Source organism: Macaca thibetana, chromosome 17, assembly GCF_024542745.1.
Source record: "Macaca thibetana thibetana isolate TM-01 chromosome 17, ASM2454274v1, whole genome shotgun sequence".
In the NCBI taxonomy this organism is placed as follows: Eukaryota; Metazoa; Chordata; class Mammalia; order Primates; family Cercopithecidae; genus Macaca; species Macaca thibetana.
Genome location: NC_065594.1, coordinates 80,332,034 through 80,350,128, shown reverse-complemented (window position 1 = coordinate 80,350,128; position 18,095 = coordinate 80,332,034). Strand labels below are relative to the sequence as shown.

Sequence of the window (18,095 nt, the reverse complement as noted above, 5' to 3'; positions counted from 1 at the left end):
GGCCAACATGGAAGCTTCAAGGTGACCTCCAGGAAGGTGACCTCCAGGCGGTCAGCCATCAACACTACACCCACATAGAGACACAGCAGGAAAGGGATTGCCAAAATCTGCATTTGCAGTCTCCCATCCTTAGGAAGTTAGGAAAATCAGCACCAGGAGTGAGGGCCTCACTTCCAGAAGAAGTAAGGCAATCAGATGAAAAAATGGCAAGTGCTAATCTAATAAAGCAAGGCAAATAACTGACATTTATATCAATCTTTTAAAAGGATCACAAAGAAATGCTGGTAGTCTACTGGCAGAGTCGCCTATGTGTACACTGTCTTCAAAGAAAGGGCAAACTAATATTTAGACAAATGATCAGTTTGATTGATTTAATTTTGATACTAGGAAATCTCACAGAAGTACAAATCATATGTACAAGTATTTATATCAGTGAAAATTTCCATTGGTGATTTTTTGGCAGAATATTGGTCTTGACTCTGGAATAAATGACGACGTAAACGTAGCTGCACAGGGGTGTTCCTGTAAAATGCTTGAATCAATTGTGTGTCAAAGCATCACACAAATGGCTAATTAAATTGGGTGATGACTGAAAGGTTATAAATCCTTCATTCCAGCTCCACGAGCAGATCCCCTTCTCCAACTGTGTCTCCAGCTTGACAGTGCACAGATTTCACCTTGAATTTTAAAAAATGCAGGGGGAGGGGAGAGTAAGAATTAGTAACCAGAACCAGGAGGCAGCAGGCTCCTAATCCATTTCTAGAAATACACAGTCCTGCAGGCCCAGCAGCACAGGCACACGCCACCCCACCAGAGCCCAGCTAAGGGACCCTGGTGAACAGGGGGGCGCCATGGTGGCTGTGGCTCACCCCTCCCTCTCCCGTCTCCTCTGTCCTCGGCACCCTCACAGTGGCTGGTCTGAGGGCTGCTCTCCGGGGCACTTGTGCACTCCGGCTCCTCGCGCTGGACACCCTCAGGTCTAGGCGGGCTCTTCACTGCCTGGTGAGTTCTAACCCCTAGCCTCCCTCTCTATGGTTTCAGGTTGTGGAAATGTTCTCTGAGAATTAATGGAACATTTAGTGTAAAAGAAAAAAAGGAACAACATACACGACAGTCAGATCAGCCGCTGAGTAAGAGGAGGACCTCCCTAGCCTGGGCGGCACCTTCCTTCTGAAGGGAAATGGAATCCTTGGCAGGGGGGCTGTGCCGTCGTCCTTTCCGGCACCATGGGTGTGTGGAACTGTGCCTTTTTGTCCTGCCGGTTTCAGTCAATCTTTATCAAGTTTTGCTTTCCCAAATTTGGGTTCCGACTTAAAATTAGCAAGGAGGGGGTTAAGGTGGGGAAGAGACAGTCATTTGACTTCTTGGAGGCTCTTGCTTGGGCCTGAAAATGAACAATGGGCTAGAGCTAATCGGCCACTGCAGACGCTACTTGGACTGAAGAGGCTGCTTTCCACGATGCTCCTGCCTCCATTTAGCAGCCCTACTAGAGGACGCAGCGCTAGTGGTGCTGCGACGACCGGAGTAGAGAATCTGTTTCCTTTGTGAACTTTTTCTCTGGGAGGAAAAGTGGCCTCGCAGGTAGAAACCAGGGCCTGCTACTTTGCACAGGGGCTTCGGGCCACTTCTGCTCTTCCCGGCTGGATTGGAACCGAGAGGCCTGGGGATGGGGAGAGGTGAACACAATGCACAAGGCGGCTCCAAGCAGGAGGGCTGAGGGAGACCTAGGCCACGAGGACAGGAAGCCCACTAACGCATGGAACCACACCCCTTCGGGGAACTGAGGCCAAGTTCATTTCTGCATCAGCACCTCAGACCCGCAGCACAGGGCCCTTGGCATGCGGCGGACACACGTTCTCGGTCCCCCACAACTAGGCCAAGTTCTCATCGCAATGGATGTCATGACGCTAGGGCAGCACAAATGTTAAATCCCGAAGAACGGATACAAATTTTTATACGAACAGAAACCAACATTTTCTTGTTCACTTTTAAAAAAAAGTAATTTAGAAAGAATTCCTTAAAATACCAAATCATGCCATTCTACTCTCCATACCCCACCAACACGGGGCAGCCGTCCACACCCCTCCAGACTGGCTGGCTGGGCTCAGGAGCCCCTGGCATCCACCTGGGCCTCTGTTCTCCCAGCCGGGACCAGGCATGACATCCCTGCTGCCCCTTCTCTGAGAATCCGTTTCATTGCCTTCTGCAGTGACAGGGCATGAGACAGGTTGTGTCTCTCTCTGATGCAAACCTGGTTAGGAACTGATGGATCTCTCTTTGCACCTGATGTCCCCAAGGCACGGCCACATGCAAAACACGGCCAGCCTTGCGCTTCCGATCATGCTCCACCATGAGACACTTCCAAACCAGAACGGCCCTCAGAAAGGGACCCTTTACCCACTAATGGCATCTTTTTCGTCTTTTTAGTCACAGGAAGAATAATGAAGTTATTGCTTAAAAGGACTTTTCTGTTTTCTTCAAGAAAAAAAAATACACTTGAGTTTCACTATTAATGAATTTCAGTACTAATAGATATTCTTTTTTTCTCCCTAAATAATTAAGTCCCACATGTACATGGGGTTTCGGCTCCTCTTGATCTGCAACTGAATTGTTCTCTTTGTAGAGAAATTGTCTTGAAGAGTTACATTAATTTTTGCAATCTGTAAAACCGTTTCCTGCTGTGTCACCTAAGTCTCAGATAACTAACTGCCTCCAAGACAGATGTAAACATTAAAAATTAAAGACCCCTTAATTTGAAAGACATTAAGGTGAAGAACAATTGTTCTCTGACTACCTGAACATAATGCACAGAGTTTTTTGGAAGGCACGCTCTCCACGAGGCAGGGACGCATCAGGGCAGAAAGGCAAAAGCTCCCAATCCTAATGTCCTCTGTAGGAGCGAGAGGCAGAGGGTGCCTCTGTGGCCCTTTCCAGTCAAACCACCCATGATTCAAAGGTGGGTGTTCCTCCATCACAAGGCCAGCCTGGGCTGATGGGGACTTGGGGACTTACCGTGCCAGTTTTCCCAGCTGTCATACTATTCTGCATTTTCATGGCTTCAATCACACAAATTTCTTGACCTTCTGCTACCTGGAAACAAATTTTAAAAAGGGCAAAGTTTTAAAAGCATTCTAATTTTGCAATAACGCTTAGGAATGAAGCCATTAAGAAATTCTTTGTCAAATGCCCCAAAATATGTGCCTATGAACAGCAGCAACAATCTCTAATTAGTTTCCTATTCCGAGCTCATCTTTAGGAACAGTAAAGAAACACCATTCTCTCTCTCATAAAGTCCTTGTTGGAAAAAAAGCCCTGGCCCTGGAGAACTGGGGGCCCTGGCTGTGGGGCCTGCCCTGGGGATCTCTGAGTCTGGCTCTGCCACTAACAGAGCTGCTGGGAAATGGGAATGTTTTCCACTTGCCTGAAATGTCCAGATAGGCAGATCTCTACAGACAGACTCAAGGTTGCCTGGGGTTGAAGAGGGAAGGGGAGTCACTGCTGAAGGGTACAGGGTTTCTTTCGAGATACAAAAAGTTCCAAAATTGATTGTGGTGACAGCTACAGAAGTCTGAATTGACTGAAACCACTGAATTGTACATTTTAACATCTCACTATAGCTGTTACCCCAAAAAAAAAAAAAAAAAAAAAAAAAAGCCCCACCAAATACACACATTTCTGTCTACAGTCCCGGGGAGCTGGGAACAGCTCAGGCCTGGCGCCATGAGGACCACTGGTCCCATCCTCTGCAAGACACAGCGGGTACCCACGAGTACCCACAACGAGGCACAAGGCAGCTTCCGGAAAGCCCCTCCCGACACGGGAATGACTTCCAGAGCTATACGCTCTCCACGCTAGGAGACTGGGAGCGCCCACGGGCCCTTGCTCAGACTGCGTTCAGAGCTTGCCTTTCATTCTGCAGGGAAGCCAGGCTGAGCTGGGTGTAAGCCCACTGGGGTTAAGCCTGAGGCTTCCCTGCAGGAGTTAGCTGCAGCTGAAAACCATGCTGTGGGCTCGCTCCGCTCTGCCTAGATGGGTCAGCATCCTGAGCCGGCCAGGTTTCTCTTCTGCTTTTGTGAAAAAGGGCCTCCCAGTCTTTGAAACGGGCAAGTCCAAGTTCCTAGGGCAATGGCTATGTGGGATGGGTAGGTGTCCTGGCATGGGGCTCCTGGCCCTTCACACCACTGTGGCCGTATTCGTCCAATGCCGCAGAAGCGCCTAGAGAATGTTCTTTCCTGAAATCCCCAGATGATCTCCAAGTCCCCCTCTGGGCCCCCCGTGTGGCGCAAGCTGTCCTGCTGGCACTCTGGAGCGCCCGACCCCGATGTACTCTTTTCCTCTGCTGTTCAGGTGGTGGGCTGCTTTTTCCTGGCACAGAAATATAGCAAGAGAGATGATGCCAAGGCTTCGGCGCTGGCATGGAGGAGACACCGCGCTGAGGAGCTGGGCCTGGAAGCACTGCCCGCGCTGCCCTTTTTGATTCATTTTCACCTGGCATCTGCATTCCAGGGAGAGCGAAGAGTCGGCCTCGAAGGCTGTTTGCAGGGCACAGGAGGGGCGGCGCAGAGACAATGCAGTCGCTCCCTCCAGTCGGCATTTTAGAGCCTTTTTTCTCTCTTCAAAGGCAGGCAGAGACCAGGGAAGCCAGGAGCAAGTCCGGTTCACTGCAGCGCACCTGCCAGCCAGCTCCACACAGGGGACCCTGGAAGCTTGGCTGTGTCCTCTTAGAAGCTGGACTCACTGCGATCCACTCTGACCCAGGACTGAGCACTCAGGCAACAGGACTGGGGGCTCTCTGGGAAATGGATCCGAGACTCAACAGAACATAGTAGAAATGCCATCCAAAAATGAGGAATCCACCCTCCCGCTCTGGGCCCCGTGCTCTCTCCAGGTGGAGGAGCTCCCTGGGGACTGCATGCCGGCCTCCCACACACCCACCCAGCCCTTCCTCTGCAGGCATCTGAGGGCCCAGGACTGGCCAGAGCCCTGTCCCCCCGCCATGCACACTGGCTTCACATGGGTGGCACAGCCCCTGCCCTCTCTGCCAGCAGGTGTGCCCTTCTGCCACTCGTCCCCTCCCATCCCATTGCTCGGAATCTGCGGGCCAGACAGGCAGACAGCTCCTGCTTCTGTTTTACAGGATCTTCAAGTGAGCGAGTTAGCAACTAAACTGCAAATATGAAGAAATGTGGCCTGGGGATTTCCAAAGGTCACGCCAGGGGCAAAGGCCAATCTGACCCCGTTACAGCTCTACTCTGGGCTCTGCCAGGGCCTGGGAGCAAGCGGGTGGTGGACAGGAGCTTAAGGGGCTCTGCTGTGGCTGCCACTGACCATCTTTCTGACTGGCTCTGTGCTTCTAATGTGGGCAGTTTGCAAAGAGGTAACGCACAGGTAACCCCAAGTGCTGGGTCCCCAATTGTTCATCAGAATAAAACCTCGGATTTAGCCTGAGACAATCAGGAAAAGCGGGGAGGCCTGAAATTCAAACAGTCCTTCCCTCTGATTGTGAGAGTCCGGCAATTCAATTCAAAGGACTTTAGAGAAAGCGTGTCCCCACTGAAGCGATCCCACCTTCTGCCCCATCCAAGCACAGCACCAAATCATAGAATTAGATCCTCCCTGCTCCATCCACCTTTCACTCCGGTTTCCCTCCCTAGCTCCTCTCACGGTGCCTACTAGTCTACTTAGATTATTTAGCTCTATCTAATCTATCATCTGTTTTAGAGAGTCTCGGTCTGTCGCCCAGGCTGGAGTGCAGTGGCACGATCTCAGCTCACTGCAACCTCCACCTCCCAGGTTCAAGCGATTCTCCTGCCTCAGCCTCCTGAGTAGCTGGAATTATAGGCATGCACCACCACACCCAGCTAATTTTTGTATTTTTAGTACAGATAGGGTATCACCACTTTGGCCAGGCTGGTCTCAAACTCCTGACCTCAAGTGATCCACCCACGTTGGCCTCCCAAAGTGCTGGGGTTACAGATGTGAGCCACTGTGCCCGGCCTAGATTATTTAGCTGTAAATGAAAAACTAAGTAACAAACTTCTCTATTAACTTTGCACCATCTGTTTTGGAGACCATTTTCACTAATTCATCCCTAAGAGATGGTGCTTAAAAACTTCCTTGATGCCCTAACAAAATAGTGAGATACATCTTGTTCAACAGAATCATGTTCTACCCCAACACACACACACACACACACCCCCCACACCCACACACACGTGAACTTAATTGAATTTCAACTTGTTTCATCCTTTGGAAAAAATCGAGCTGGAGAACCAAATATGGTACAAACCAAATGTGAAAGAATATTGCAATGGAAACACAAACTACACCTGCCCCAGTCTGTGGGAAGAGGCTGGCACTCGAGGTGTGCTCCAGGGATGGGTGAGCATCCAGCTGGGCTCCTTCCAGCAATAGCAAAATGCTCTCACTCGGCTCCTGGGAGCAGGGGCTCTCACCCTAGGGCTTTGGAGCCCTGCTCCCAGCCACGCTGGCTCTTACAGAATGTGCCGCACACCGCAGGGTACACGCAGCGCACACCAGGGAGCTGGGCAGTGGGCCCAATGGAAGCAACACCTTCCGGATGGCCCGGGGTGCCTGGGAAGCCAGGCAGTAACTGGGTGCACAGAGAGGGCCCTCCAACGTGCTGTGTCTCTCCGACGCCCCCGGGTGCGGGGCCCGTTCCTGCAGGATGTGTGCGCACACTTCTCCAACAGTTTTGTGAATCATCTGATCAAGACTTAATGATTGTGACAGGATGTCTCCAGTGTTGGGCTTACAAAATGGTCACAAGCCTCGCAAGTCTTTTTGATGAACCTAGTGGGCCTGATGTGTTTCCCCACTCCCTGTCTAATTGGTGTAAAGTTTGGAGGCCTCGATCCTGTATCTTTCAGCCAGCTTACTGCGTCCTCTCCTTTGACACGAGGTCAAGGTTCGCATTCGCATCCGATTATCAGAGCGGCACTCATTAAGCGGGAGTCGGCCTTGCCCCAAACGAGGCTTGAGAGGAACCTCGGCCCATTTAGTCAGCAGATTTTCGCCTGTCGCGGGGCCGAGTGTCGCCAGCATTGCTCTGTGCTGAAGAGCGCAGACACCTCCAGCTGATGATGACTTGTGAGTGATGGGAATCAAATCCCGTAAAGCCAGCTGCTTGCCATGGTCGGCAAAATGACTCTAATGGATATAGGCTGCCAATTTTCCAGTTTTCCTGGCAAGTCTTCCAAGGGTAATTAAGGGAAGTTATAAATGATATGGAAATCTCTCAAGTTCCATTTATTTTCAGAGGACTCTTTCCCCAGAGACTTTTATCTTCAAGCTTATAGTATGCTTTGTTGTGCTAATGATTTAAACCACTTCTTATTTCTGATTAAAGCCCCCAATATCCTTCTACCAAGTTCTCTTCACTCCTTCCACAAAGATTAAAAGACAGAGACCCTTCTCCCGCACATGCCCCCTTCTCAGAAAACATGCTAAGACGGGGACACATTTGGCAACGCGGATCATTCAAACTGCAAACTGCCATGACCACTAAGAACGCTCAAAGAAAGTGCAGGAAGAAAAAGAGAAGAGAAAGGGGGAAAAAAGACCACCAAACATAAAAGGAAGCCCCCACAAGCACAGACTTGAAAGCGGTGCTCAATACCAGATATCCATCAGAAGGTGGTGTAGCTCACTAATGTCATTTGATTTGGAATAAAAGCATGAAAATGATGGCAAAGGCCTAAAATTGGAGATGTAAGGGATGACTGCACAGTATTCCATTTCTCAATTTCATCCTTCAGAGCCACAAAATGGGGGTGATACAGTGAGTGGATGAGATTTACAGTAACAGCTGTGGTCTCCCACACAAGGGAGGCCCTTCTAATGGGCTGAGGTCTGTTTGGAACAGACGGGGAGTAACAAAACAAGGTTCCCTATTAAGAGTGTGCAGTTGTATTTCTGATAAAGAAAATGACGAGGGAGTCAGGTCTCCTTTAAGACAGCCTCATCCTCTTTTTGTTGCCCAAGCCCAGGGCTGTTTTAAATGCGTTATCGTTGAAATAGAGGCCAGGGGACGTACACAGCATCGAGTCCCCCCGCCCCCCAGGAAGCCCACTCTCCAGCAACTGTAAGGAATGCGGAGGAAGCGGTGCCAGTGGCATATGGCTTTCCACTGTGCTAAACATTCACACAAAAGACAGGTTCATCAGTCATTGCAGTGTCTGGATAAAAAATTAGCTCCTGATGGATGGTATTTTGAGCTTACCTGCTGCTAGTACATTACCAGAGAAACACAGGTTTTGAAACCCACATGACATTAGAAACTGCAGACCATGAAATACGACACGTGCAGGAGCACACAATGTACGCCAGATTATACAAAATAATAAATAAGCTATTTAAACCCTCTGCCTAAAATTGGGCCCGCTGCAAGGAACCCTGGGTCACTTCTACGCGGCCAATTAATGCACAGCATCTGCTGTACAGAAGCAGGGCATGAAGCACTTCCGAATGATTTCGGCAATTAAAAGAAAACTGTTTCCTGCCTGTTCAGACAGCAACTGTTTCAATGCAAGAGTGAGCACAGAATCACTGTGTGTGCAGCTGAAAAATTAAGTCCCCTTTTTGGGGAAGAAGGCTGGGTGGCAGGAAGAATTTTTATGGAAAAAGAGGATTCTTTTGTTGTTCTATGTTCTGTGTTTTTCTGCCAAATTAGACAGAAGGCTTGGAGGGCTTACCAGCCCGCTGCAGTTCCCCCTTCTGCAGTACGGGCCACGGGAAAAACACGATCAATATCAGCCCTGCTGACTGCGCCACAAACGTGAAAGTCCCTCCATTTCATTAGTAAAGGCTGCTCTACTTGAACACAGGTGCCTGAATGCCACATATTTTAGGGCCCTTAGATCTGAAGAAAGATTGAGTTAACAGTCACAAGAAAAGGCATCTCACATTGAGTGAAAAGGCACTGCTTGCATCTGATTATATTAATAGCAACTTCCTCTGAGATGATAAGACAGGCTGGCAAATATCCCGTGATATTTCCTGAAGAAAAGTGTATTCACATCCCAACATCTTCATGTAAAGCGAGGTGGGGAGGCGGCCACGGGAGACTGCAGTATTTCAGCAAGGATGGAATCATCATCAAATTACAAAGAGAGACCAGGCGGCAGGAGATGGGCGCCCAGCCCTTTCTCTGGCTGAAGGCTCCTTTAATGGCCCATGCACGAGCGGCCTCACTCTGGAGGGCGCGGGAACCCAGGGGCCACCCGTTCAGCCCCATGCTGGCTTGGGACTTCAGGCACACATGCCGTCTGCACGGTGCTCCCCTTTTCTCTCGAGTGGAGCTCCCCAGAACTGGGCAGCACTTGAGGGGCTAAGGGCAAGGGTAAAGACTTGTGGCCAATATAAAACAAGTCCAGTTTCTTTCAAAATTTCTTAAAATGAAGAAAAATATGACTGCCTACTGCCCAAGTTAGCTCAAAATCAGAGCCAAAGCCTGTAGTTACACAGAGAACTAGTGAAAACTGATGTCATTGACAACACCTTGGAAATTAGCCGGGGTCGTCTACCTTTGTAAAGCATGCTACTGGAAAGGCTCTGTGAAAGAATGATTTTTTTGTAAACTTTTATTTTTATTAAAAGAGTGAGAAAAAGTTTAAATCTTGGTAAGGCTGAGAATGGTCACTTACAAAAAGGTTGAAAACAAAGACAACACACCTTGTACTCCCAAGCAGGTCACTCCTGAAACATAAAGTCACACGCCAAGCTTGGAGAAGACCCTCCGACAACACTGAATATACCGCCCTGCGTAAACATGGTTTATTTTACATTGATAATTGAGTACAGTAAACTGTCAAAATCCCCACATTGTTACCTCCAACAAAAACCAACTCTTCACATTTAAAAATAAACGTTATCTGGAAAAGATTAAAAGGCCAAATCCTGGGGGCGTCGGTACCTCTGAAGACAGGACAGGAATGGGGTGGAGGAGCTTGCTGCGGGGAAGTTCATTTTATGTGTAATGTTTCGTTGTCAAATACAACTTGAAACACGTGGAAATGGTGAACAGCGGGCACAGGAGTGCTTGTTGGATTCTTCTCTGTAATTTTCTGCATGTTTGCAGCATTTCATCATTTTAAAGTTTTAAAATGTTAACGAAAGCATGGATCTCTGTGTGCGTGCTGTGAGATACAATCTGAGGTTTGGGTGAAAACTGGCATCCTGTCCAACTGCTTGAATAACCATTGCTATAAAATGTATAAATGTAATTATTACAATTATTTTATGACTGTAAATCGAGGCATCCAGAACCTGGAAAGGCTGTGACGCAGCTAGGCCGGTCCCTCTGCCAGGGAAAGATGCAGCGAGCGAGCCTGGGCTGCATGGGGCACACCAGCGCAACTCGCGCCAGGCAGACGCGCGTCCAGAGCGCCTAGCCCTGCCTTCTCGTTAGGATACTTGAGAAGCTTATGACATTTTCAAACCTTGTTTCTTTAAGAAATAAAAAATAAAAAATAAAGGTATCTCGCCAAGTTTGCCAGTTCTCCATGGTCGGCTATAAGCTCAGCTGCATGAGGCTTAGAGACAGAGGGGAGGTGTGGACATCATACTCTGAGATGGGATGGGGTGCCTGTCTGTGTCTTGTGGCCCTGACTGCTACCTGCGTGGGAGCCCGCCTGTCAAAGCAGCACGTGCGAGGAGGAAACAATCGGGGAGAAGTGTAAGTGGTGTTGCTACAACGCTCACCAGTGTGATGCTCTCACCGGCACACGGTACAGTGGCTGTTTCTTGCCTTTAAGGCATTCACAGAGGAGCAACCCTAAACGCCTCACTGCCCCGCTGAAGGTCAGTTCCATCACGAGGTGGATCTTCTCAGCTCCACCAAAATATCCCCACGTCTAGCTGATATTGAATGGGCTAATTCGCAAGAGAAAGCAGCAACAGGTATTTAATTTCAGTCTATTCTTTCACCTGGTTTCACTAATCCTTAAGAAAAAAAGAAATGCAGATGAGTAGCCAGCTTACGGTTCGTTCCTCATTTAATTGTTTGGTGTATTAAATGAGTATTTTTGATGCAAATCTGCGATGACTGCAGAATACAAACATTACTTGAAAGGATCTTAACTAAATGCAATATTAAAACGCCTCCTTGGGTGACTATCTTATGGGGTTGTTTTGTTTCTGATATCAAAAGGCTAACAAAGTGAATGTGCTTATCATGACTTTATACTTCAAAGTGAAAATTATGCAATACATTCAGCAGCTATAAGTCTAATTTAACATATGGAAAAATGTATTCTACCATTATTCTGAAAATATATATATTTTTAACATTTCTGTTCAAGAGTATCATAAAGATAGAAGGTTGAAACAGTTGAGTCATGCTAACTTTGATTACAGAAATGCTCCCAGTTTACAACAGTGTTACGTGTCTAAGAAAACAGGTTTGTTTTCAAACTGAAATGAGTTACTGCAGAAACATTTTCAGAAGGCATATAGAAAGGCACATAAGATTTATTCTATGAGTTGTTTCCTAAATTATATTAGTGATTCCTGACTTTAATCATCCACTGTACTTTCTTATTGATTTGTTTGGTTACCTGCATTTTACTGTGTATTAAGATCCTCTCGCCACGTGTTCAAAAAAACTATTACACAATCATTTCAAATGTGACCTGCCACATCTAATGTTAAACAGTATATAATAGACACTGACAAAGTTCTCAGGAACTTTCGCTGTGTGAACCCTACAGAAACCCTTCAAATAAAACACAGCTTCTGTGTTTAGGGCAGGGTGTTTCCAATGAATCAGTTCACAGGCCTTGGCACATCAAGTCCCCCAGGTGGATTCATTACTTCTCAACAGCCATCCCACATCTCTTCTTCCTGAGGTTTTTAAACTGTGTTCAAATTGTTTACTTCACAAAACAGATTTGTTAATTACGATTTATGTGACACTTTTTTAGAACTTATTGCCAGGCCCACCATTCTAAGATTGGTCAAGTTTTACTTCAGCTAAACAGAAACATGATAGATTACTGGAATTTAAAAAATGAAAAGTAACATTTCAGAGAAAAACAGAATACTTGTAAGGCCCTTAGCTGTTTTTGGGTCCTTATTTTCCTTGAAAATACACTAAGGAGATTGACTCCATTATCTTCCCAGCCATAAAAGGGGAACCTCCTTCGGCTATTGTTAGTGCGGGGGGCGGGGCTCACAACATGCCCCCGCGGTGTTAAAATCATTTAAAACCGCAAACCTTCAACATGACAAGTAGTGTTTTCTCACAATGGCCTCAAGTAAGTGCCGTGCCTCTGGTCCAAGGAAGCTTCTTGTGTTTTAATTACAATAAGCAGAATTTAACTACAGAAGTTGTTCTAAGAGCCGGCGATGAAACTTCTCGGGCTGCACTGGGTTTCGGTATTAGTGGTTTGGGACATTTTTCACAAGCAGTAATTCAAGTGAAAAGACTGTTTCATCAAAACACAATGGCACAGAATATGAAAGGAAGTTCTGCAAGTACCAAAACAGACAAATAAAAGCAAGTATACACCCCACCTGAGCAGGCCCCGCAAACAGAACTTAGGAGCACGCTGACAGATCCCGAGGTCCTGAGCCTGTTCACTACGTGTGCCCCTCAGGTACTCTGACTTTAAAGGAATGCATAAAATACTGGCCCCATTGCTCTGCAGTAATGTATTTTTAACAGTTAGTTCTCAAACCATTCTTAATGAGTACACACATTTAATTATTGGTGGGTGTTTTTAATATCTGAGCTACATCAATGAACCGAGGACTGATATCACATTGTTCCCATTTACGAAATGCCTTGCTTTTCTACATTCAATTATCAACCAGGAAATGGAATGTACAAAGGCCAGACCCTTTCTGTATGTGGGAAAAGTCAGATCAGGAGCCAGCAGCTGTTAAGAAACCAGAAGGCTGCGCTCATCTGGCCTTGGGAGTGCCCCGTTTCCTGCCTCTGAGCAGCCTCCTTGAGGGCCGCTGGGCTGATGGGCCAGGGCTGCAGTCTCACCCTCTTGCCCTCCAGGCTTGAGGCAGGAGCGGTCTCCCTCCTCCCTGCCCTCCCTCCCTCCACTGCGGTTTGGATTCAGGTGTTAGAAGAGGATTTAAGGAAAACATTTACTTGAAACACACACACAACACACACACACATGCACACACGATTTTATAATTAAAGCCACATAATTAGGAGTGACAAGCTCAGGCTGGCAGTATGCAGACTATATGACTTCCAGTAAAAAACTTAAGAAAAATGAAACAAAACAAAACCCTTACATTGTTTACCAACCTACATATCTAGCACTAGAAGATTCCACTGACAGCTCTGATAATGTCATGTGCAAGTGAACAATTCTTTATGTCAAGGCCAAGAGACGATCCTCTGATGACCCTAATTCTGGAGACGGAAGATGCTCTCCCTGAATTTTACACACCACACACACATACACGTAATTTTTCTCACAGCCTCTCCCAAATCCTTAACCCGTGGGCATTAGACAGTCTTAAAGAGGGCTTTCTTCCAGCAGTCGACGCTTTCAGAGCAAAGAGCAACGCGCAGCCACGCAGCCTCTCTCACGCCTTTCTGAAAAGGCGGATAGTTCTATTTCTGTATCACCAAGTAAAGCAAACTTTAAGTCGTTTTTCTAACCTCGCATATTAGTTTCAGGGCTGATCATTCGAACAACTAAAACTGATCATGTTTTCTTAATATTCACATTTATGGCAAATATTTTTCTAGAAGCCAATGCCAACTACTGATGTTTTCCTCAGTATTAAGCGGATATTTTATCTATACTAATTGAGAAATCAGGAGGCATTAAAATGTAAGCCCCAGTGACCTGAGATACAAAATGGAATCAGCACCTCATCCATGAGAGACAGGAGACAGTCACGTCTGGCTGCTATTTTCCTGCACGTGAATAAAAATGCAAGTATTTCAGTGTCCCTGGAAACCTTCCGGGTGCCTCCTAAATTGTTTTCTTTTCACTTCTGCTGCTCATCAGTAGAGATTTCTATCCACGTTCTAAGAAAATGTGTGCATCCTACCAATTCATCCATAGTGGTTACCTCGAGGAAATAATACAGCTTTGATTTGTGCTTTAATGTCACAAGATCAAGATGAGAAACTTCAAACTGTGATGCTACATTTCATTTACCAACTAACGGAAGTGCTCTGGTACTGCACAGATTGCAGAATTCACCTTTCCTCCGCTCTTCTTCCCAGTTAGACATTTGTTCCAAGAAAATCAGGCAAAAAGTTCCTCATCAGAGTCTTATTCCCTGGCATGACTATCTTCATGGACGCTTTGAGCACAGCATACTAGAGAGTACTTTTAGGGCAAATACTTCCCAAAACACTGCATTTGCAAAACGACAGAATGAATCTGGCCGCCTTTCTCTCCACTCCCAGATCATTTGGGAGGGGAAGTGCTGAGGGTCCTGGCACAAACCTAATGCAAACGTGAAACAGGTTGACAACACACAAAATCGACTTTGCTGTTTGCTGGAGGTCAGTTAAGAAAGAACTGCAAAGAGCTGAATCGTGCTGTCCGTTAGCTATCGTTCTGGAGGGGGAGTCTGAGACCAGCATGTCCTGCAGAGACACACACAGCCCTTACCGTGTCTCCAGGCTTGACAGAGACGGCCACCACCACTCCGGGCATTGGGGAACGCAGAACACTGCTTGTGTCCTCGGTCACTTTTTCCAGCATAAATTTGTTCAATTCTGCGGCGAGTTTGGTTAAGATATTCACCTTGTACTGAAGGGAAAAATAAAATGAAACCATAAATGAGTTCAAATGAACTTTTCCTCAAAAGTAACATCCATTCTAAATCAATTTTTAGCTTTTAAATTCGAATTACAGTAACATCCTTAAATTCAAATGGTTCTCAATTGCTGTACACATCAAAATATATTTGTTCCTGTCATATATTGTGAGCTAGTTATTTCAGAAATATCTTGAAATAAGGACTATTCCAGTTATTAATATTAATCATTGATAAATATCATCCTATATCTTTAAGAAAAACATCTCAAAACGTTATAAAGAAAACTGAGAATTTTACTTGTATTCCCTTCACCGCCTACAAACTTATCCCCATCAAGGAAAATCCCGTGAGCTGGGCAGGCCCCAGGGATGGAGGAGGTGACGTGTGGACAGGCGCCAGTAGATGGCAGCAGATGGCTGTTGCAGCTTCCCACAGCCCTCCAAGAGCGGCTGTGCTACGTATCAGTAAGTTAAGACAATGGGGTTCAGTGTTCATTTTGGGCAACATAGTATTTGAAATTCCATTTTTTCAGTGACAAAAACTGCTATATTCATGACTAAAAAAGCTGGCTTTTCTTAAAGGCACTACATCGTCTTTCTGATGTAACAAGATGGTTAGGAAAAGACGCAAGATAATGAGAATGCCTTCTGCACTAAGAGACAATAACATCAAGATGTTATAAACACTGATGGAAAATACACACAGACAGGTATATTCACGGCACCTTCTGTAGGTGGCTCTCAAATAACCGGGCGTATTCAGGGCAGTTCAGTGAAGCAGAACATTTCAAAAAAAGAGAATTCCTATCCTGTCCGTGAATAAATCTATGAGCCACAATTTGGTCTATCCAAACAGAAAAATGATAAAATGGTTTGAGGAAGTGTCTCTCGGTGAAATTGGAACCGCCACCCGAAGGTTCTGGATCCCTACCAGGTCTGATTTCTCTTGGGTAAGAAAGAAGCAGCAGTGAGACAGCTCCATTTTCTTCAAAAAAAAAAAAACCAAACAAAAAACAAAAAAACAACCTGCTGTAACTCAAAGCCTCCTGTGGGCATCATGATGGCAGGGATGCAAAAACAAAATATAATTCCCCCTTTAATTCTGTATGGGGATGGCGGGAATCTGTAAGTGCCTCTTCACAGGGCCTACTGGAAAGGGTGGGGGGAGAGCTTTGATGGCCAAAGTTCCAAGTGGATTTGCGACACTGTGACAGGTTGAATAATAACATCTTTTGCGTGTTTCTTTACTCCTGAGTGTGTGTTTTGCAATCAAGGCATAGAAGCGTCTGCCAGTTTCTGAAGGATATGATCCTTAAGTGAAATTACAGTGCAAATAAAAGCTTTTTGCTCCTATTAAAATTCATCTGAGTCATAAGTGGTGAGGGAAAAAGCGAGGAGAGTGCACGCTGCTGTCAGTCTAACAAACATTCTGGGCAGAGGGACTATTTATCAGTGATGAATTGTACCTCCAAGTCCTTCATTAAATCAATGGGGGAGGGTGTGGAGGGACAGAGGGGACTATAATTGGACCAAATTGCAGTTTTTGTATCTGTGCTGTCTGCCATAAGGGAAAAAATCCAACATCACTAGAGGCATCAGACTCAACAAAAAAAGTTACTTTTGTAGTTGGTATCGCCCTGAGCTGCGCCTTCTATACGACTGATTTGCAACGTGCCTCGTTCAGTTTTCAGTGTAGCACACAGATCTATTTTTTTTCTTGTTTTGCAGAATTCGACTTCAAAATGTGAAGCCTAAATCCAGGAAAAGTATCTTCATACATTGAGAATATGATTTATACCACATTTCACCACAGTGGATATACTCCAGAACTAAGTTTAGTTATATCACAGATCAGCCTGCATATGAACAAAGTGCTAAGACTGTATTTAGCTTCATTTCTCCCCAGAAATTACAAGATTCTGACTAACACTGGATCCTTTTACTATTTTTATAATTTTCATCTTTCGGATTCCTTTCTCTGTAGGACTCCTGCTTTGCTTGGAAGGAGATGTAAAAGAGTCACAAACTCAATGCCTTCAGATGCAGTCTTTGTTACTGATGAGATGTTCCTTTTCCTTTTGTATTTGTTTATTGTTCTTAAATCTGTTTGGGGGATAAGTGACTTATTGTAATAGCAAGTAAAAATAACAACGGGGTAAACTCCTCCAGAGAGGCCTTGGTGCAAATAGTTGGTTTAGAAATGACCTTTCTGAATATAAAAAGAGAAGGCAGAGAGAGAGTCTCTTTTTAAGATTACCTTTGATGTTGTCCTGACCCCGTGAGTGTACCACACAAACACGCCTTCTTAAAACAACCTCTCAGCTGGCCTGTGCTGTGCCGCACGGGGCGCGTGCCGGGATGGGGCCCAAGCAGGGTGCAGCACATGGGTCCATCAGAATGAACTGCCTGGCGAGAACTGTAAAAGCTTTTTGATGCCCCAGAAAAGAAGTCATTTAAGAATGTACACCAGGACCTTCCAAGCTGATGATCAAAACTGCTATTTATTGGCGTCTCTGGATTCTTCGGGGGCACAGAGCAGCCAATGTTTTGTGCGACTTCAGGAACGCGCCCCTACCTGGACCGCAGGGTACAAGCTCGGTTTCACCGTGGGCATTTAACTATTCCTCAGCGGTTGTGCGAAACTCCCCTAGAGAGTTTTGATTTTAAGTTTTTGTGGTTGTTTTCAAGCCGATAAATCACAAAGTTGATGTCCGAGGGCAGGAATCGAAGACTCTGAAGGCTCGTGAACAGGACGGAGTAGCAGGATCCCAGCAGCAGCCAGGTTTTCCCGCTGCCTGGGTAGGGTGAGGAAAATGCCAGCTTGGGTGACAGGCAGCTGCCTGTGGGTGGGGCTGGGCTGCCACGGAGCCGGAAGATGGTCCGCTCCAATGAGCTCAGGGCTGGTCAGTGCGTGGAACGTCACTCCTGCACTGAGCTGGTTCAGGAAGGCGCTCTCCACACCACACAGCCAAATGAAAACAACGTTCTTGGAAAACAGCTCACCATATAAGTGAGAACAGAACAGGTGCTCTCTGGACTTGGCCCGGTGGGACTCCTCAACCCACACACGACAGTAATGGGAGGGAATTAGGTGTTATCTAATGACCCAGTGATGGAAAAGTGACCCCAGCCCTGGTCTCTAAGCAAATTAATTTTATGGCTTCTGCAGTGTGAAATCATGTCTAACAAGAAAATTTCTCCCAAAAATTTAGAAGAAAGAAGAGTCACAGCTGACATGAAAGGGTCAGGAAGAAAGCCACAAGAGCTGGACAATGATAAGACACTCCAGTGGGATTGTTTTTAAAATTGACACGCAGCTCTTCCATG

The 18,095-nt window shown here is 46.2% G+C and overlaps 1 protein-coding gene across 3 annotated transcripts in view; it reads right to left on the bottom strand.

Annotated features, from left to right (window-relative positions):
- Positions 1-344: 344 nt before the first annotated feature.
- The window catches only part of PCCA (propionyl-CoA carboxylase subunit alpha), a 438,112-nt gene continuing 420,361 nt past the window's right edge, over positions 345-18,095 (bottom strand). For all 3 annotated transcript variants that reach the window (XM_050765975.1, XM_050765974.1, XM_050765976.1), the window contains 3 exons: positions 14,619-14,759; positions 3,013-3,090; positions 345-677 (listed from right to left, as the gene is read on the bottom strand). In XM_050765975.1, the coding sequence (XP_050621932.1) occupies positions 609-677; positions 3,013-3,090; positions 14,619-14,759 (288 nt within the window). In that variant the 3' untranslated portion in view covers positions 345-608. The remainder of the gene's footprint in view (positions 678-3,012; positions 3,091-14,618; positions 14,760-18,095) is intronic.